Raw genomic sequence first — 21084 nt, forward strand, 5'->3', positions numbered from 1 at the left:
GATCGATGGTAAGTGTTGTGATGCATAACATATACACAATGTAAGATAAGTTCAGTTCAGTACAATGGTGGTCTCTCTCTAAACCAACACGCAAGAGTGAAAAATACTCTTACAACGTGTGTACATATACATAACATATACATGCATGGTCAGCGACAGGGACAGCACTCCAGGACATGGTTTCACGGTTTCATCATCATTAGTGCTGCCCAAGGTTAACAGTCGTACAAATTAAGTGTTAATTATTCAGCTACTAGTCCATATTATTAGATGAATGCCCCTAATAAACATGGTGGTGTGTGTGTGTGTGTGTTTGTGTGTATGTGTGTGTGTGTGTGTGTGTGTGTGTGTGTGTGTGTTTGAATGAGAAAGAGCAAGTTTGGGGACCCTTCTCCAATAAAAATGTGTGTGTGTTTCTACATGCAACTGGTGCACCTAGCAACTGATTGTGACGAATAATGCACTACTCAGAAAAGAAGAGAGACGAAGACAGAAAGAGAGAGGAGATATTGAAAAAGAGAGGGAGAGAAAGGAAGAAAGAAGGAGTGGAGGATGATGAAGAGCTTCGATTAAAGCAGAGAGGAGCAGTTTAGGCAAGGCAAGGCAAGTTTATGTATATAGCAATTAAAGTGCTACACATACAAACGAGCAGATAAAAGGACATAGAAATAAGGGAAAGTGTTTCTAGTAAGGAAGGAACAGGTGGTCAGTAAGAGTGAGTAGGTCTTCTTGGGGGGTGGGTGGGGGGGGGGGGTAACATCAGTCGAGAGGAAGGAAATGTATGGGTAGTGGGGGTTGGAGGCAGGAAGCTCGGTTGGGGTCCCCCTTTCGTAAAGTACTGGTGTATGTGTGTGTCAGTAGTGTGTGTGTCAGTAGTTTGTGTGTCAGTAGTGTGTGTGTCAGTAGGTGGAATCCTTGTCTGCCTCTGAGAATGACCCTCGCTCTCAAGGGAGTAGTGTGTATGGTGGGAAACTCATCCAGATATACAGTATGTCACATTTTATGGTTCATGAAAGAAATAAGTGGGAGAGAAGAATTAAGCTCAACAGAAAAAACACAGGACTCTCCGAAAGGTCAGTCTCTCTGTAAGACTTCTCAGTGACGACAGGAGTTTTGTTTACCTGATTAAGCATGGAGGTCATTGTTTATCGGAGAAATAAGCAATATATTTCTCAGGAGCATTGTTTAGGTGTGTGTGTGTGTGTGTGTGTGTTTGTGTGTGTGTGTGTGTGTGTGTGTGTGTGAGAGAGAGAGAGAGAGAGAGATAGAGCGTATTCACTTGCATGCATGATACCACTTAATTTTATATTGTAACATTGTATCATAACAAGCCGCTGAAGCTCAAGGTGAAAAACAGAATAAAGCTGAACTACACATTTAATGTTTGTGTGTGCATGTGTGTGTGTGTGTGTGTGTGTGTGTGTGTGTGTGTGTGTGTGTGTGTGTGTGTGTGTGTGTGTGAATGTGGTGTGTTTGTGTGTGTGTGCATACACGCCTACATGATAACAGTTAATTGCATCCCCGGTTGACGTGGAGGCCTTGGGCTGGCTCTCTGTCTGTGTGGTGGCTGCTTGTGCGTTGGGCATAATAATGGCTGTTTAAGCCCCTGACTCGAATGTAAATCTGTCTGTGCCGCGCTGATCGCTCTCCCTCTCTGATGCCAAAGCACGGTAAATCTCCCCGGCCCCTCAGACAACAGAGGATCCATCAGGGGACTGGACCTTGGAGGATGTCCCCATCCAAACTGCTGGATGGGTGAATGATGGAACTCTGAGTGCTTTAAAAGGGTTCAGACCAAAGATGCCAAAGAGAAGACTAGAGAGTTAAGCTGGTACTGCTGTTGGTTATGGGTCAGATCCCCACCAGAAACAGCAGGTGTGTGTATATGTGTGTGTGTGTGAGTTTGTGTGTGTGTGTGTGTGTGTGTGTGTGTGTGTGTGTGTGTGTGTGTGTGTGTGTGTGTGTGTGTGTGTGTGTGTGTATAGCTGTGCACCATGAAAAAACGTGGATAAATACAACATACTTTTTGACAGAGGGAGCATGTCAGATTGCTAGCTCAAGGGAGCATGACTGAGACAAAGACAGAAGGAGAGAGAGAGAGAGAGAGAGAGAGAGAGAGAGAGGAAGGAAGAAGGGAAATAGCAATGCAGAAAACGAACGAGGGGGTGAAGTGAGGTGGAGGGCAGAAGGAAGAGGAGGAGGAGGAGGAGGAGGAGAGAGAGATGTGTGAGAAGATGAGGAAATCATGGAGCAGCACCATGACGGATGGAGGTCAGATCAAGTGCCCCCCCCACCTCGCCCCCACCCCTCCCCTCGCCCCCACCCCCCTCAGCTCAGTCTGTCCTGTACTCTGCTCCTCCAGCCGTCACCCGCACATCCCATCACCCGCACACACCCTCCCAGAGAGATATTGACTCGGGACATCGTCCAGTCCTAATCTGGAGCAGGTGTGGCAGCCCTACGCCTACTCTCATCTCATCACACTGCACAATGGGTCATAACTCACTCTGCCTCACACGTCCCTCACCCTCACAGTACTGCCAGGGTCGACTTTTATTGGGTGGTCTATAAATTAATAGACCCCAGATATTTAACTCTTTGTACAAATGTACTGTCTTTATACATGTACTATATTTGATTTCAAGGATATCATAGAGAAACTTCCTTCTTTATTCATTTTTGACATTAAGGGACTATACTAATCCTGATATTATAGAAAAGACATCAAATAATATATATAAAATACATTAAAAACGCAAGATTCAAATATGACAGGCGTCAATCGCAAGCCAGGAGTGTATGCACGAATTCTGTTTGTGAATGCCAGTGCGTATGCGTGCAGTGCGCGGCGCGAGGACAGGGAGAGAGCGGAGGTGCATGAGTGAGTGCGCGCTTGAGAGAGTCTGTTAGGGAAGAGGTGTCACTGCGGCTGGGGTCGACTAGTGCCGTTACTGTAACGTCCCAAAAGGGGAGCAACTACAGGTCGCCATCACTCCTTTACAGGTTTTCTGGCAAGTGTGCGTTTTTCTGAGCTCAATACACATCGGGAGTTTTCGTGACAGACAAGACCCTAAACGTGTCCTTTTTTGGAATTCGAAATGCTCCGGGGGACCTTAAGGTACCGTCCGTAATGGAAACTCGCTCTAAAGGACGCACATGGACCACTTGACAGCGACAATGACGCGGACCCTGGCCGTTCTCGCTTGCGTGTTTACTTTCATTCAAAGTAAGTTCACTGTTGTGTTTTTTTTGGATGTTTGGATTGGGGAGGAAATCTGCCAGCTGCGGCTCCGGTAACACTGTAAGAAAAAAAGAAGCTAACTACGTTGTGCAACGACAGTGCAACATGATGTACAGTCACTCTGGTGACATTGAGTGTATACAATATGATGAGGAAGAGTTTATTTGTGCATGGGATTGTTGTCCTACTGGACATAAATTTTGTTAAATGGTCTCTTATTAGGACAAAGGCTAAAACCTTCTGTAGGTACATGAACGAGTTTTGGCAGAGCTGCCTCATCATGAATCACAACTCGTTTGTGTATTCACAAACTTTAGTGCTAATGAGTTGTACCCCAATTAAAAATGGCACTGTAGTTTATGATTTAGTTATACTTCAGTATGCCTCACAGCAAACCAAACAAATTGGATTGCTCCACATGACGAAAGCGGTACTGTCAACATGGAAGATGGGCGCATATATCACACTTACGGTTTTGGCCCCATTTACGCTGGCCGGTGATGGCCCTCTCTTTATCCGAGTGCAGCCACCCTACCGTGATGTAAACCACGCAGCTTGGGGTCGTCTGAAAGCTCTTCCGCGCTGTTTTGCTGTGGGCAGGCACACTTTCCTTTTGCCTTATTGTGCGTTTACAAACTGAGACAAAAAAGCTCCTTTTACAGCAAGAGCATCTCTTGTTGAAATGTTTGGTTCAGCCAGGGATTTCCCTTTTGTCTGTGACCCCCTTTTTAGTCATGTGACTGTTGACCTTAGACTGATGGACAACCATTGATATAGAATGCGACTTTATATTGTCCATTCAGCAGAACTGGTAGATGGATTTTGACAGACATCTCAGCCAGCTGAAGTAGCTTATAAGGCCTGGAAATGAAGGTCGTTTTTAGTGTGGTTATTAATATCTTGACGAGCTTTAGATGGTAGTAGGCTACAGGCACATAGTTTATTAGAGTGAAGGGGTATCTCTTTTTAGACACAATAGAAAAGCTCTTTAGCTATCTACTCTCTTGGCTTCTGTGCTCTCGCAACACGTTTGCTGTGTCTACCAAAAGCCTTAAATCTAGATAAGCTCTAGATGATATCACACTCCCAGCATCGATCGGAGATGAGAAGCAAATCGACTCTGACGTTCATCAGGACATCTATTCAGCTGCAGACCAGACTCTGTCTCTGTACAGGCCTGTTTTACACCTGGTGTTTGACAGACATACCCTCATGGAAGCAAAACAAGCAATTCTAGACTGTCAGACTACCATATGGGATGTGTTTAAAATTCATATACAGAGGGATTCATATACAGACTTTCTGTGTCAAGATAGGATTTATTATATAAAAAAAGTCATATGGCCTAGTGGGTGTCTTTTGCTTTTGCATTCCTTTTTCTTTATTTTGTGTTATGTTCCTTTGCTCTCTGTACTCTCTCTCTCTCTCTCTCTCTCTCTCTCTCTCTCTCTGTTCCTCTTTCTCTTACTACATGTTTATTATCGACGCACACCTGGCTTAATCAAAGAGTCCTTGAGGTGTTGTAGTGTTTAGCAATAGAGGACAATGCTCCAGCAGAGAAACAGTGTTCCTGCTTTTCAGAAGGATGGTTTGATTTTGATTGGCATTTTAATCAATTTTTTTCTTCCGAACTGTCTCTGGTATTTTGCACTAGTTGGTTGACTTTCTTTGTTTTCTTTGCCAAACTTTTTTGTTCTAGACATTTTGTTTTTCGTAATAGTAGTTAACAGCGATGTCAGCACCTCATGCCACCTTTTCCTGTAGCAGTAAACATTGGTGACTTACATCACATCCTGTAGTCATGAGCGAGATAAGTAGACAGATCCATCACCATACAGCCCTCCAGTACTCTCTTACATATATCTGCTCCTGTGGTTCAGATTCCCATCCACTTGTCATCACATTGACTTGGGTTCCTCTTCCTTCTATGACACATTAACAGATGCACACAGACGCGTTGGCAATGAAAGGGCCTCCTAGCCAAGGTGAGCCATTCTTCCTCATCCTGAGAACAATAAGGAAGCATAAAGGAACTCAATTCCAGTGGCTGTCACTTCCTGTATTCCAGTAACTAGCTGATGGGTAACAGCGTTAGCGCCTCCAGGAAACACCACCCATGCTCTGGGTTTTATCAGTTCACTTGCAAACGAGCTCAGAGTTTCTTAATGACCACTATGTTGATGGTCATGTCTCATACGATGTTTCCCAGGTGGGGCCATGTTATGTCAGAAAAGCCTTCTTCATTTCATTTCTGAGCGCGATCAGAATAGAGAATACCTTTGGGTGTGAGGCCACATCTGGTGAATCCTTCTTGGTTTTACACTGCTCAGAATTCTTTGGGAGAACTCTTTATGAAATAAGACATTTCGATCTGCTCTGATATCCCTGTCGGCATTGACACCAGCAGCTGTGCCATCAGCAAGAATATAATCCAGCACTTCCCATCTAGACTGATGCCTACCGGTTGGTACATGTTTCAGATATAGTTCTGTTTTTGTTGGAGCACCACTGTAGAATCCACTCTGTCATTCACTTATGTCTTATGGCTGGATATTTCCCCATCCTTTATGTAGAACCTCATCCTACCATCACCACCACCCTGTCTCCCTGCTCTGTGCTCAAACCGTAAAAATTTTCATCTATCTACCCCCATATCAATTTTCAGATTTATACCAACAGATGGACTGTCCTTCAGCATTTATCTGTTTGTCCTCCTTATCGGTCGGCTCTACTCTCACTAAATATCTGTCTTACATCCACCCATCCCATTTCCACATTCGGCTGTCTGTTTTCCTTACTGTCTTCATCCTGTCTGTCTGCCTCAGCAGTCTCTATCTGCAACAATCCTGCCTGTTTGCCATCACATGCAGTCTATTAGTCTTCATGCTGTCTGTCTACCTTTTCCCAATTGATTTAACCTCATCCGGTTACCCTCAGCCCCGATTAGGTTACCCTCACAAAGTATTTTCTTCCCGCCAGTCTCTTTCATCAGCCTGTCGTTGCTCATGCTGGATCTCCTCTCTGTCTCCACACAGTTTATTATCTCTCACTTTGTGTGTCTCCAAACTCATCCTGTGGATCTGACTGCACTCTGTGTCTGCCATGTGACCTGACACATGGCATATCAATTATAGCTTATAGGTCCACGCGTGCTGTAGACAAATAAAAAACAGTTGGTTATGAAATGCCATAAAAGGCTAACCAACAACGCCTTAACGCAACATAAACCCTAAAAACACATTTCAGAGCCACAGAGGGCAGAGAAGTGATACACACAACATCAGAGCCAGCGCCCATTAAACATGATCCAGGATCCAAAAGTGACTGAATTTGCTGCAGTAATTCTCCAAAAATGCATTTACAATTGCAGTAATTTTTAGTATTTTTTTTCAATTTCTTGCAAGAATTCCTAAAAATTGCTATCCCACAAGGATCTTGCAATGGTTTGTTGAGATTGTTGTGGCCGAAAGTGACTGAATTTGCCGCGGGAACTTTTTGACTGTGTTTTATTGCGGAAATATTCAAGTTATAAGAGAAAAATGCAACCCACAACTGCAGAAAATCCTTGAATTGGTTTGAATTTGTGAAATGGCAAGATCCTGGAGGGACTGATGAAATAGTGAGTGGTACCCGCCTCTGCCCCAGGTAGTGGCACCACGGGTTGGTCTGAGCGGACAGAGCCCACGGGGGGAGAGACAGGGCCAGTTTACCTCTCACCCCATGGCTCCGTCCTTCACCTCTGGGGGAGGGTAGGGGGAGCTTTGATAGAAGGCTTCCAGGGGCTTTGACAGGCGTCCATCTGTTAGCCTGAGCGCTGCAGTGCCCCTTTACGAAGGGTCAGGTCCAGGATGCTGGGAATGATGCCTTCCTCCAGGTATGCAGTGGAGGAGGAGGCAGCGCCTACAGGGGAGAGGAGAGGACTGCTATAACCCAGCAGAGTTAGCATGAGGTTGACCCTCTTAGGAGTACTTCCACAGATGCTGTACACCTCTAACTAAGCAGTTTCATTGCCCAGGAAAGGCAAAAAAAGTAACGTGTGGAAGAAAAATAAATAAATAAAATAAAACTGAAACTGAAACTGAAAAAAATAAAAGTTTGAGCATTTTAAGACAAGTGGACCAGACAGACTAGACCAGACTACTGCACTTCCCTAATGCTAAACATGAACGTACTATTGGACCCTGATGTCAGGGTCAGACTATTAGTTTCCAAAAGGGGATGGTACTGAAAAACTCAACACATTGAAAGCTCTGTTAAAAGCTGTTGGTGTTTGTTTTGTCAACCCCTCATTAGCTGTCAATAGAATATGGATATAAGGCCTTCTGCAAAATGGTTAGTTCTCTGCAGCATTTGGAATCAATGGGCAAAATGCACTAGGCTTTACCTGGGTGTGTTCACAGGCTGTTAGAGGCCATAGGCGGTGAGATGTGTTGCTGTGCATATGTTCCTAAGATGGGCATTTCTGAATATAGGTTTTATCTGTTCAAAATCAATAAAAAGTGAAGTATTGTTTAAGTAATACATAAAAAACAAGTAAAATATTGTTTGTTTTCTGAATGAACTCCCACACACTTCCAGCCCCGCCGTAGTCTCCTCCTCTTCTACCCTCTTCCCCACAAACACAGTAACTTCAGATGATGGAGTGGGTTTAGTGCGCACTGTGGTCTCGCCAGGGAGATTTATGCAGGTTTGTGGCCACTGAGGCCTGCCTACGCATCTGCCTCTAGAGGCTATTTCCCTCTGATGGAGGCCATCTGTCTGACTCTCGGCTCATTAAAGGTACAGCCCTCAATTATGAGGGGTGATTGGTAAGCTTATGGCCTTAGGTAGAAGGAGATGAGTTATACAGATGTCTGTACATGCACGCGCAGTTCATCTCTTTGAGTGATTACGCAGAAAGTTTGAAGTCAATAACTTTTGTGGTATTTCTGTTTCAGATCATTGAAAATCGCAAGTCAGACAAATGGACAACATTGGCCTTTGTGCAGTCATCTGCTACCTCAGTCTCAAGGGCTTATCACCCCAGGATGTCGATGAGGACATGATGGCAACACTAGGGGAGGGGTGCCCCTTCTTACAACATGGTGGTGATAAACCCTTAGAAAGCGGATAGACTGCACAAAGACCGAGACAGCAGATGACTGCACAAAGGCAGATGTTGTCCAGCCAATTTCAGCCAATCAACACATTGCTTCCGGAGCATGGAAGTGAGTGGAGTATTTGATTGGCTGCTGAGCTCAGATATCAACAACCCTTTGCCATAATTGAGAACTGTTCCTTTAAAGTGTCCCTTGAGACTGAACAATCGAATGAACAAGTAAACAAACAAAGCAATAGACTAAAAGCTCCTCTGTGGTCCTTTCAGTTCCTCTCCATCCACCCCCATCTGTCAGCAGAGACTGGTCCGCCACGCTCCATCTTCCCCCATGCACCATGTCCTTCCTGTTTCGGCAGGAAGTGGCCATCCAATCCCTCACAATCAGAGCGTGCTCAGTTGGGTTTAGCACTGCCATTTGTCAAGAGGCTGTGTGGGTGTGTCAGGTGTCATTGTGATTCAAGTCAGGCTCCTTCGCACTCAAGTTTGAGAACAGAGAGATTTTCTATCATGGCTTCAGGACACGGAGGTGTAATCATCTGCTATAAAAGTTTACAGTAACTGCACTCAAAAACCAATCCTGAGGAGAAATCTCTTTATTCTTTGCTTTCTGCTCCTCGAAAGTTTTCATTGAGATTCTGCACCCACACAGTCACCAAAGATGCCTCAGGGGTTATTTAGTAAGGCAATGCAGAGTTTTGTCTGAAACTAGTAGATAGAGGTCAACAGATTTGCCTTGTAAACACCAAAAACAACTCGGTCGGCACTAATAAATGCTAGCTAGCTTGTTAGATGACACATTTTGACGATATAGTTGGCAATGTTGTACTGTAAAAGCTGTTCTCACATTTCTCAAAGGGTTTCCAAAGTACAAAACTTTATAGAGAATAGACAGGGAATTACCATATATCAACTAAAGTAATTTGAGGATGGTTCACGTTCTTTTTGAAGACAGTTACCGCAAAAAAAAAGACCGACATCCTGTTGCCGTAAGAATGCTGTTGCTGGGGGTCTGTGGAGGAAATGGTATTGCCATAGAAAGGGTTAGTGGTCCAGTCATCCAGACCCCTTGCGGTGTTTGTGTGCTGAGAGCGTTTTTGTTGTTGGAGGAACAGGCTGTAATGCACATTTCAGAAACGTGCGGAGTCAGCAACAAGACTCGGCACCCGGCCGTAAAACATGGGCGGTGTAGCGGAATTAAAAGTCAAGGCAGCCCGGCAGAACACGCCGATAAATAACCACGGCAGAAACGATCTGGGCTATATCACCAGATGAAGAAGGTGTTGACAGGAAAGTGGCTGAAATAAAACAGGTCATAGCTTGTGTCAGTTACGCTTCAAAGTGAGTTAACCTCAAGGCCTCAGGAAAACTGAAGTCTCTCAATTACACCTCTGGAAGTGTTTTTCTGTGGAGAAGTCAGAGTCTTATTTCAGCTCTTCAGCAGGCTTTAGCTCAGAGTAGCACAATACAAAGAAAGGAATAAGTGCAAATGTATGGATGTTGGCATAATGTTGGCATAATGCCGATCTAAAAATATACTCCACAACTGTATAAGTGTCTGCATGTGAATAAATTAAAAAATGAATGAATGAATAAAGATGTGTCTGAATGTGTGATGTGTTGTGTTGTATGTGTAAACCATACACAAACCTAGCATTTCCTCTCACCCATGCTATCCCATGATCCTCTCACCCGTGTTTTCCCATGATGCCTGTGCAGGTGGTGTGTGTGCGGATGCCGAGGAGCGTCTGATGAACTGGCTCCTGGGTAAAGACCGCTACAACAAGCTGATCCGGCCGGCCATCAACCGCACGGAGCGCGTCACCGTCATTCTGCAGGTGTCCCTGGCGCAGCTCATCAGCGTGGTGAGTTTGGAGGGACATAAACGCTGCTGAAATCTGGGCTGGATTCGGCCCAGATGTGGCTCACTTCCATCACATCTGGGGTGTTTTTTCACAATAGAGCTTTTGGTGCTGAACAGAGAGCTACAGAGAGAGAAGCATATCAGACAGAAACACACACACACACACACACACACACACACACACATACAAACAGTGTGGCAGAAACACACACTGAAAGCACACACAGACAGAAACACACACACTGCTATCATACATACACAGACACAGCAGTGAGAAACTATAAAAGACCTGTCCCTTTCTTGTGGTGGATCTTTTGGACTGCAGTCAATCATAGCCCTCTTTAATGACAGCTGCCACTGTAGAGATTTTTTGGCACTGACCAGAAACAGACAAGAAAGCACCCTTCAAACACACAGAATAAGCCACGCACTGAAAACATGCACTGACAGAAACACACACTGCAAACACACACTAAAAACACACACAGACAGAAACACACAAATAACAACACACACTGAAACATCCACAGAGGCAGAAGCCCACTCAGCAGGGAGTTGCTCTATAAAATATCCCTTTCCTGTGGTGGATCTTTAGCCCTCTTTAATGGCTACTGCCCGTTGCCGAGCTCCGCTGGCCTGGGATGGAAACATCCGTCTCTCTCTACGCTAAGAGACGCTGTAAAGCTGCCCGCTGCTCTGAGGCTGGACCTCAGCACTTGATTTACATGATGGCCACTGTCAGAGGCAGACACGGGGCAACCCACGTCAGATAGATCCTCACTTTACGGTCTCTCATTGTCTCCCCTTCCATGGGTAATTGAAATAGTCGTGTCCTATAAAAGCGGGAAGGACCATGCCCAGGTTGATATAGTCGTTTGGGTTGGGTTTTATTTGCGGAGGGGTGTGCCCGGGTAAAAGGATGGGTATGGATGCTGGTTGCCGTGCCGCCCCTGCGTATATGGTTCATTTAATTTGTGGCATATGGATTTACCATTAAATAGCGGGGGGCGAGGGCGGTGAAAGACAGAGCGGACGCCGTCTCCTTGTAATGGCGTCATAGATCTAAACAGCAAAGCAAAGCAGGCAAAGGGGAAATACAATCACAGTTCGACACACATCATTCTCCTGGGCCATGTTCAGCAAGTGAACAGCTGTGTGTAAATGTCATTGTGTATGTGTGTGTGTGTGTGTGCGTGTGTGTATATGTGTGTGTGTGTGTGTGTGTGTGTGTGTGTGTGCGTGCGTGTGTGTGTGCATGTGTGTGTGTGTGCGTGTGTGTGTGTGTGTGTGCATGTGTGTGTGTGCATGTGTGTGTGTGTGTGTGTGTGAGTGTGTGTATGTGTGATTGAGTCATGGGCATATAAACCGTACGTGCATATGCATCTGTGTGTGAGTATACCATCTGTCTTCTCTGTCTTCTCAGAATGAACGAGACCAGGTGATGACCACCAACGTGTGGCTAACACAGGTGAGCACCATGATTCCTCACTGGCCCATTACACATGATTAGCCCCGTGACCCTGGCTCCTGTCCCTTGGTATTGAGCCTGAATTAGAGCACGCTTTGGGCTTTCCCCTTCAGGATAGCTGCTCCTTAGGATGCCTTGCAGTTCGCAATTTAAATAATAATGAAGTGGGTAATAAGGAATAATGCGGTGCTGACAGAGAGAGGGGGGAGAGAGAGAGTTGATGGGGAAAGAGAGAGGTAGAGAGAGAGAGTCTTGATGGGGAAAGAGAGAGGTAGAGAGAGAGAGTCTTGATGGGGAAAGAGAGGTAGAGAGAGAGAGTTGATGGGGAAAGAGAGAGGTTATAAAATAGGGTGATAGTGATGGAATGAAACCCAAAAGGACTATATGCTGGTGTACTTGAAATAGGTGACAATCGCCACAGGTTTGTCCGGTCAGAACAATAACGGATGCCAATGTTCCAATGAGGTCTGATTTATTGCACACACACACGAAGTGAAGACATGAAGTGGTTGATGAATGATGCCCGTGAATATAATTATCCCGTGTAAAGGGACTTATATCCACATTTGAATCCGTGAACAGACTGATATAATCCGTGAAATGCTAGACATGAATCCGTGGTTTCTATTAACAATACAAATGACAAATATATACAATTAAATACAATAAAGATGATATATACAACAAGAATGAAACAGTATATACACTATGAATATTACGGCTATGATTAACTACGGATATGTTCCTTTCACACCGTGCCGCGTAACGGTGAACATTCCATTTATCCCGTAATAACAGTTACTGATTGAAGTGACGGTAACAAGTGAAATACAAATTATACAGATGACACATATCACAAACACTCACATTCTCAATGACGCACGGCAAGAATGAAAGTGAATGTCTCTGATCGTGATATTGTCCGATGTGCTCCTTGATGATGACTTCTCCAACACCGCTCGACTTGACCCACAACTTGGCCAGAGGAGGGTCGGCCTTATATAGTGTAGATGAAGGGGAGCCTTGAAACCGTTTAGAAACTGTTGGGGTTTGACCAAATGGTCAGTGAAATTCCACTGTGCACGAGCCCCACGGAACTCTGGGATCAACTGATAGGCTGACCTTTCATGGACCCCAGGTCCCGTGAGTGGCCGGCACAGTAGGGGTGCACAGCTGGATGCAGCTGGTGAAGCGGCCTTTTTAACAGCCGCCCTCAACTTTGCGTAGCAAAGGTGTTTTCCTGCAATGAGCCAGTTGCATCCTGCAGGAATGATGGGAGACGGATTGCAGCGGGCCGCGTGTAGGTCCGGTCCTCGACCTGGATCTGCGCCGTCCGTGTGCTGATGAGGAACAGCCACACCTGTGGAAACAGAATGCAATGCGGGCTTGGAAAGCCGCAAGCTGGATGGGTGAAGGTCAGCCATACTGGGGATGACTGGGTTGCTGTGCCATCTTCGGCACTCAGCACAGCCATGCTGGTGCTTCCTGACGGCCTGTCTCCCCCTCAAGATCCAGAACCGTCGCCGTAGCTCAGAAACCACCCTGTCCGGGCCTGGATGCATGAGCCGGCTGTCACCGTCCTGGATAATGAGCTTGGTGATGGGGTGATGAGGATCCAGCACTATGGGGTGCAATGCGTCCTCCTCCAGGGACTCACACCTGCGGAGCCGCCCCCCCACGCGGATCAGTTGGACCTTTGCGTCAAACTCAGGAGCCAACCTGAGCAGTCTGCTGGCTGCAGGGACAGGTTTCCCTGTGGAAAGAAGAATGAATTCCTCCGGGAAGCAGTCTCTCTGAACTGTCCGGAGGAGAGCAAGCTCAGCTTGCCTGACGTCCTCTGCTGCGGGGTCTGTGGGCGTGGCCGCCCCATGACATGCTCTGATAGAGGCCTCCAGCAGCTCTTGGTAGCTGCTGAAACCTGCAGGATCGGGAAGTGGATGAGCAGAGGTCACAGAGACGTGACCACAGAATGATGACTTCCGCAGGTCAACAGGCTCGTGGAAGGATGACCCGTCTCTCCCTAGTGGCTGGGAAGGCTTCTTCCTTGTGCCTTTGCTGCTCCATGCCTCTGCACGGATGGACTCCTGACGCAGCCGTTTCCCAGTGCCACACCGGGGACCAAGGACGGACTGTTGGAGTGCTTGATGAGGCAGGCGATCCACCTTCACTCTGACTGTCTTCTCCTCCTGTGACCTGACAGTGGCTGTGTCCTGCTCTGACCGTGTGATGAGCTTCACATTCGGGGAGGGCAGGACATCCATCTGCCAGGGCTGAGCCATGTGATGAGGCAGCTCAACTGTTGGAGGATGAGTCCCAGTGAGTAGACACTGAGGGGTGGAGGACTGATGCAGGGGTACCTTGAACGGGCCTTGCAGTGTCCAACCCAGGCGTGTGTTCAGTGCAGCCGGTCCAACTGGTGGGCCTAGGTGCACTCGCTCAACTGGGGTGATGAGATGAGGGTAGTCAGACCCGATGAGGAGCAGTGGTTGGGCCTGACTGAATGACTGCAGGGGCAGACCTCTGAGGTGATGATAGGCCTTCTGCAGGGCTTTGAGCGGGTATGAGTGAGTGGATAAACCAAGCTCTGTTGAGGTGAAAGCTTGCTCTATCCTGAACCGTTTCTGAGGGTGAATGGCTGATGCCACAGAGAATGAGACTGACCTCCCTGGCACAGCCCTGACGTCCTGACGGATGGTTCTGAGTGCCAGCTCCTCACTCCGTCCGTGAAGACCCAGCTCCTGAGCAGCACTGTGCAGCAGCATTGTGCGCTCGGAACCGTCATCCAAGATGGCGTAGGTCTCCATCTTCTTGTTGCCATTGAATAGGCACACCTTCACCATTTTCAGCAGTACGCTACCACCCCTTCTGGCAGGATCGAGGTAGTACGTCACCGGCTGACTGGCTTTGGGGGCTGGCTTCTCCGGTCTGGCGTTCACCTCGTGCAGCACTTCCAGATGCGTCAGATTGCAGGTCTGGCATCTGGCCTTGAGGTAGCACTGCACTGTTGCATGATCTCTCCCACACCTCCAGCACCGTTTCCCTGTCTGGATCCAGCTGACCTTCTGATCCTTTGACAGCTCTCTGAAGGCTGTGCACTGGTTGAAGTAGTGCTGGATGCTGTTGCAGAACGGACAGTACTTCGGTGGCTGCTCTGGCTTCCGTGGTGAGGGCTGTGCTGTCTTGGTGGGCTCGACTGCCTTAACAGGGGAGTCACACCCAAGCAGGACAGTGGTGGAACGCACGGCTAGGCTCTGATTAACCCTGACGCCTCCCTGGCGGTCAGGTGGCTCTTCCAGCGGTGCTCTGGAGTGGATGAATGGCACCTCATCCTGCTGTGTTGGCACCTCACCTGGCGGTGCGTGATCAGCCGGGCTGTGCTCTGGACGCATATGCATGCTCCGCATATGATCAGTCAGCTCAGCCACAAACTGTTGAGGTGGATGATGTGGGCGTGGCACCTGCCACGGAGACGTGTCATCATCTGGTTGGACCACCAGCTGAGAATGATGAGACGTAGTCCACGGCACACCTTGCAGGTCATCCGCTGGCGGAAGGAAGGGCTGCCTGGTTGTCAGTGGCGTGGATGAGAAGTCCGGGAAAGAAAGCCTTGAATAGGATACCCCACTGTCTGCGACGTGGGGTCGTCCTCTGGATGCGGCAGCGAAGCTGGTGGTTGGAGCTGGTGGTGCCTCTGATGCACGTGGTGAGAGGGCTTGGACAATTTGCTGCATATCAAGCCTTAATTGCTGATTGTCCTCCCGCATCTCCCTGAGAGCTGAGAGGAATGCCTCTGGGAGTGGGCTTGACTGCTTCTGTCCAGAAGGTGGTGCTAGAGCGTCCACATGGCTGGGACTGATGGCTCCACCAACGGCTTGGTCTGGGATGGTGTGTGGAAGGTGACGTCTTGGCAGTTCAAGCAAGAAGTCCTCCAAGTACCGTGGCTGACGGCCCTCACGGCGAGCACGGGTGTTGTCTCTGGGCATCGACATCCTGGACTGTAGTAATAGTAAACTCCGGCGGATGAAGGACCATATAAAATAGGGTGATAGTGATGGAATGAAACCCAAAAGGACTATATGCTGGTGTACTTGAAATAGGTGACAATCGCCACAGGTTTGTCCGGTCAGAACAATAACGGATGCCAATGTTCCAATGAGGTCTGATTTATTGCACACACACACGAAGTGAAGACATGAAGTGGTTGATGAATGATGCCCGTGAATATAATTATCCCGTGTAAAGGGACTTATATCCACATTTGAATCCGTGAACAGACTGATATAATCCGTGAAATGCTAGACATGAATCCGTGGTTTCTATTAACAATACAAATGACAAATATATACAATTAAATACAATAAAGATGATATATACAACAAGAATGAAACAGTATATACACTATGAATATTACGGCTATGATTAACTACGGATATGTTCCTTTCACACCGTGCCGCGTAACGGTGAACATTCCATTTATCCCGTAATAACAGTTACTGATTGAAGTGACGGTAACAAGTGAAATACAAATTATACAGATGACACATATCACAAACACTCACATTCTCAATGACGCACGGCAAGAATGAAAGTGAATGTCTCTGATCGTGATATTGTCCGATGTGCTCCTTGATGATGACTTCTCCAACACCGCTCGACTTGACCCACAACTTGGCCAGAGGAGGGTCGGCCTTATATAGTGTAGATGAAGGGGAGCCTTGAAACCGTTTAGAAACTGTTGGGGTTTGACCAAATGGTCAGTGAAATTCCACTGTGCACGAGCCCCACGGAACTCTGGGATCAACTGATAGGCTGACCTTTCATGGACCCCAGGTCCCGTGAGTGGCCGGCACAGTAGGGGTGCACAGCTGGATGCAGCTGGTGAAGCGGCCTTTTTAACAGAGGTAGAGAGAGAGAGTCTTGATGGGGAAAGAGAGAGGTAGAGAGAGAGAGTCTTGATGGGGAAAGAGCGGTAGAGAGAGAGTCTTGATGGGGAAACGGAGAGGTAGAGAGAGAGAGTCTTGATGGGGAAAGAGAGAGGTAGAGAGAGAGAGTCTTGATGGGGAAAGAGCAAGGGGGAGAGATAGTCTGTGGTGTTGTTGGAGATAGGAAGAGAGTGAGTTTATGGTGCTGACAGAGAGAAAGAGAGAGAGAGAGAGAATCTATGATGTTGACACCAAGAGAGAAAAAAATTAAAGCGAGAGAGAGAGAGAGAGAGAGAGAGAGAGAGAGAGTCTGTGTTGAGAGAGTGAATTCGAGTTTTTCTTTGCAGAACTGGAATGATTACCGTCTGTCCTGGGACCCGGCCAAGTATGAGGGCATTGACAAGCTGCGAATCCCCTCCCGCCATATCTGGCTGCCTGACATCGTCCTGTACAACAAGTGGGTGTCATCCATCATCTGAACACTCTGCCTGGGCCAGAGATAGGGATGCACAACACAGAATCACAATGAACATTTGTAGTCAAGATGACATTTTTTTGAGGTGTTCAGCGTTCAAGGCATGCCCAATCTTTCTGTAATGCTGCACATAGATTCATAGATTTGGAATGCAAATAAGCTTGAATTTGGTCTTCTGTCTGTAGTGGCCTTTAATATTAAGTGCTGTGTTTTGCTGTGTTGGCTGAGTGACATCTATTCTCACTCGTCTCAGATTGTTACCAACAGTAAAGCATATTATTTCACATTATCTACACCTAAAAAAACGTCTTCCTCTTCCTGAATCACTCTTGTCATAAATAAGCAGGAAGTATTCAGATTATGTGTACCTTTTTACTTATCTTTTATCTCTGTCTTCTGTTTTCTCATCCCTTTTAATTTGCCCCCAAACCAGCGCCGATGGCACATACGAGGTGACGGTCTTCACCAACGCCATCGTGCTGTTCAACGGCAGCATCGCTTGGCTACCGCCGGCCATCTACAAGAGCGCGTGCAAGATCGAGGTCAAACACTTCCCCTTCGACCAGCAGAACTGCACGCTCAAGTTCCGCTCCTGGACCTACGACCACACCGAGCTCGACATGGTCCTGAAGTCTGAGGTGGCCAGCATGGACGACTTCACTCCCAGCGGCGAGTGGGACATCCTGGCCCTACCCGGGAGGCGGACGGTAAACGCCAACGACCCCACCTACGTGGACCTCACCTACGATTTCCTCATCAAGCGCAAGCCACTCTTCTACACCATCAACCTCATCATCCCCTGCGTGCTCATCACCTCGCTGGCCATCCTGGTGTTCTACCTGCCGTCGGACTGCGGCGAGAAGATGACGCTCTGCATCTCCGTGTTGCTGGCGCTCACCGTGTTCCTCCTCCTGATCTCCAAGATCGTGCCGCCCACCTCGCTGGACGTGCCGCTGATCGGCAAGTACCTGATGTTCACCATGGTGCTGGTGACCTTCTCCATCATCACAAGCGTCTGCGTGCTCAACGTGCACCACCGCTCGCCCAGCACGCACACCATGCCCGCCTGGGTGAAGCTGGTCTTCCTGGTCAAGTTGCCCATGCTGCTCTTCATGCGCCGGCCGCAGAACAGCTCGGGGCGGCAGCGACTGCGCCAGCAGCGGCGCGTCCACGCCCAGCGGGGGCTCATGGGGCTGGGCTACGGGGCAGCGAAGCTTCCCCAGATACCCACCATCTCGGCTTCGTCTGCCGCCCTGCTCACATCAGCGTTCTCCTCCCCGGGGGACTTCTACGGTAGCAAGGGCGCCTCCTCCGCACCCCTCGGCAGGATGGGGGAGCTGCGCTCTGACTTCCTGCCCAACGGGTCCTCCTCGGCCCAGGACCTGAGGCATAGAGCGGGGGCAGGAGGAGGTGCCGGTGGCGGTGGCAGGATGGACTGGGGCTCAAACGTGGAGGAGGCGGTGGACGGGGTGTGCTACGTAGCGGACCGCATGATGGGAGACGACGATGACCAGAGCGTGAGTAATCAAAGGGCAAATCTAGAGGATGCGCACCTCAATTATATTGTATTGCTTGACTAGTTTCTAATGGCTTGTTTGTGCAACATGGGCATGCAAAGCACATACTGATAGAAGCACTAATTAAAGATGACACCAGCACAAAGAAATGTTTTATTTATTCATATGTTTGTTTGTTTTTTACACATCACTCTCTTGTGTCTGTGTCCTATTGTGTATAGTGGCATGGTTACAGTATATCTTTCCTTTAAACATGCCTGTCTTACTCCAAGTATTACTTTTCATTCACCATACTGTTGCCAATGTTTATATTAGGCAACTTACTAAGGTCAGAACATAAGACACCACATCAAAATCTACACACGTTATCAACCAGACACCTTACATCTTAAACAACCACCTGACACCTTAAAAAAAGTGTAGAAAATTACAGATCTTCAGTTTCTGTAGTTTAAGTTTCAGTTCGTATAGAACATGACAGTAGAAACAGTCATTTTCTCCAGTGTCTTCACAGTTATTGGGGTAAACAGACACAGATCTATCTCTTTAGCAATCCTCTCCATGGAGTCAGACACTTATAAATACATTATGAGCCTGTCAGTGGTGGGAAAAAAACGGTTTACTTTGAAGCGGATGCATGCCCCATGGGATTACATTGTATAGCAGTTTTTTGGTTGCTAGTTATAGTGTTCTAACTCAATACTGCACTGATTTTGATCGTTTTTGTCCCTAGTAAAAAGATGGGACAATGGGGCCCACGTTAAAAAGTCCAGAGGTTTACATTTAAATGTCAAACAGCAGCTCGCGCCCACTAAATGAGAGGTCCTGTCCTGTAAGTGCTGAGTGGGTTTCAAAGCTGTGAGGACAGTTAGAGAGGGTGTCGGAGGAGCAAGATGTCTGTCTCGGCTGTCTGTAGAGGAATGTGTCAACGGACGACACCGTCAGCGGTCCCTTAGCCCTCAGTTGTTGCAGCCCTGGAAACGATACAAATGCTTAGCCATTGATTGTTTTCTTAAGTAAATCAATGGAGCTACTGTTTGAGAAATGGTTGCTCTCAAAGCAAGGCCAGGGCAGAAGAGCGAGCGGGAGGTTATGGGGTCAATAGCAACCGTGGCTGTGTAGCTATGTCTGCAGTTTTAACCCGATACTTGTTTGCTGTGGTGCCTTAACTCATTTAAGGTGAATATTTTTTCATCCTCAGTGTGTCTGCTTCCTCCATCGCTTGTGCCTTCTCCATTTAATTTCTCTTTTAATGTTTCTCTATTTCTTTCATTTTTTCTTGTTTTCTTCTTTCCCTTTCTTTCTTTTATTTTTTCATCTTGTTGTTTTTCTCCTTCTTGCTATTTAATTGTGTCACATATGCAAGCTCCAGTGAGCTGATTCTGCTTCTCCTGTCTGCTGCAGGTGATCGAGGACTGGAAGTACGTGGCCATGGTGGTGGACCGGCTCTTCCTGTGGATCTTCGTGATCGTGTGTGTGTCGGGGACACTGGGCCTCTTCCTCCAGCCCCTCTTCCAGCACTCCATCGTTCCGGTTCAGAATGCTCACACAGATTCCGCTCACACAAATTAGCATGTGACATTTGTGTCAGATATGACGTGTGTGTGTGACAGATGTGACAAATGTAATGGAGATGACGGACATGACAGATTGGATGCTGACTCGTTTTAACCAAAGCCACAAGACTGACGGGCATCGACAGTCAGCACTGCTTTACTGTGAGGGGGAGGAAGAGGAAGAGGAAGAACCCTCCATGCCTCACCTTCCAATCGCATACTGTTGCTCAAGGGAATCAAGTCCATGCAAAAAAAAAAGTGTCTCTACAGCCGTACAATTTAGGTAGGTTTAGTCATAGAGTACTGGATTGTCGCACAGACATCATTAACTGGGAAAGAAAATGGATGACTCATGAATAAGGTCACCAGACATACTGTTTTTTTTTTTTCACTAACCCTCTAGTTTCACAATGTGGTCCCACTTTATAATTGTTAGACAAAGTATCCCATGACCTAAGAGACACAGCCCAATGGAAACCCCGTTTCAAGACCTGTATGCACCAGTTGTGTGCCGGTTTGAGACTTCCTATAAACCTAGTCAAAATCCCAGTCGTAGATCTCAGGGGGGAAAGGAGGGGATATATTGAGTTGAATGGAAGGCTCATAAACTGACATCATGATCACAAATTGCCATTTATTTCCTGCTATTAACTTTGTTAACCTTGGTTGCGTCTGCAAGTTATCATTTTTTTTAATCATTGCTCTCTGTAAGTCTGTGATTTTTATTATTTCATTAAAAAATATATAAAATGCACCATTAATCCATGAGGATTATTATTTTCTATAAAATCTGAGGTAATGTAGCTAACGACTTGCCTACATATTCCCATGGCTTTTTTGTTGTTTGAAGTGAATTCGCCATGAAACCATCACCTGAAGGAGCTTCTGGAAGGTTTTTTTTGGGGATCCATTTATGGTGTATGTTCAGCCAATTTAATTTGTAAAG

The 21084-nt window shown here is 47.1% G+C and overlaps 1 protein-coding gene across 1 annotated transcript; it reads left to right on the top strand.

Annotated features, from left to right (window-relative positions):
• The first annotated feature begins 2911 nt into the window (after window positions 1-2911).
• On the top strand, window positions 2912-20899 carry chrnb4 (cholinergic receptor, nicotinic, beta 4 (neuronal)). Its single transcript, XM_012834362.3, has 6 exons — window positions 2912-3226; window positions 10056-10201; window positions 11624-11668; window positions 16938-17047; window positions 17499-18582; window positions 19987-20899. The coding sequence occupies exons 1-6, from the start codon at window positions 3157-3159 to the stop codon at window positions 20152-20154; spliced, it is 1623 nt and encodes a 540-aa protein (XP_012689816.2). The 5' UTR covers window positions 2912-3156; the 3' UTR covers window positions 20155-20899.
• Window positions 20900-21084: the final 185 nt, after the last annotated feature.

The sequence above is a fragment of the Clupea harengus genome, chromosome 20 (assembly GCF_900700415.2).
Source record: "Clupea harengus chromosome 20, Ch_v2.0.2, whole genome shotgun sequence".
NCBI classification, from domain to species: Eukaryota; Metazoa; Chordata; class Actinopteri; order Clupeiformes; family Clupeidae; genus Clupea; species Clupea harengus.

Bases quoted from the DNA above. Each gene is read 5' to 3' on its own strand.
- chrnb4 (XM_012834362.3), top strand. From the start codon at position 3,157: ATGGACCACTTGACAGCGACAATGACGCGGACCCTGGCCGTTCTCGCT. The intron at 17,048-17,498 runs GTGGGTGTCATC...CCCCCAAACCAG, and splicing joins GACATCGTCCTGTACAACAA to CGCCGATGGCACATACGAGG. The intron at 18,583-19,986 runs GTGAGTAATCAA...TGTCTGCTGCAG, and splicing joins GAGACGACGATGACCAGAGC to GTGATCGAGGACTGGAAGTA.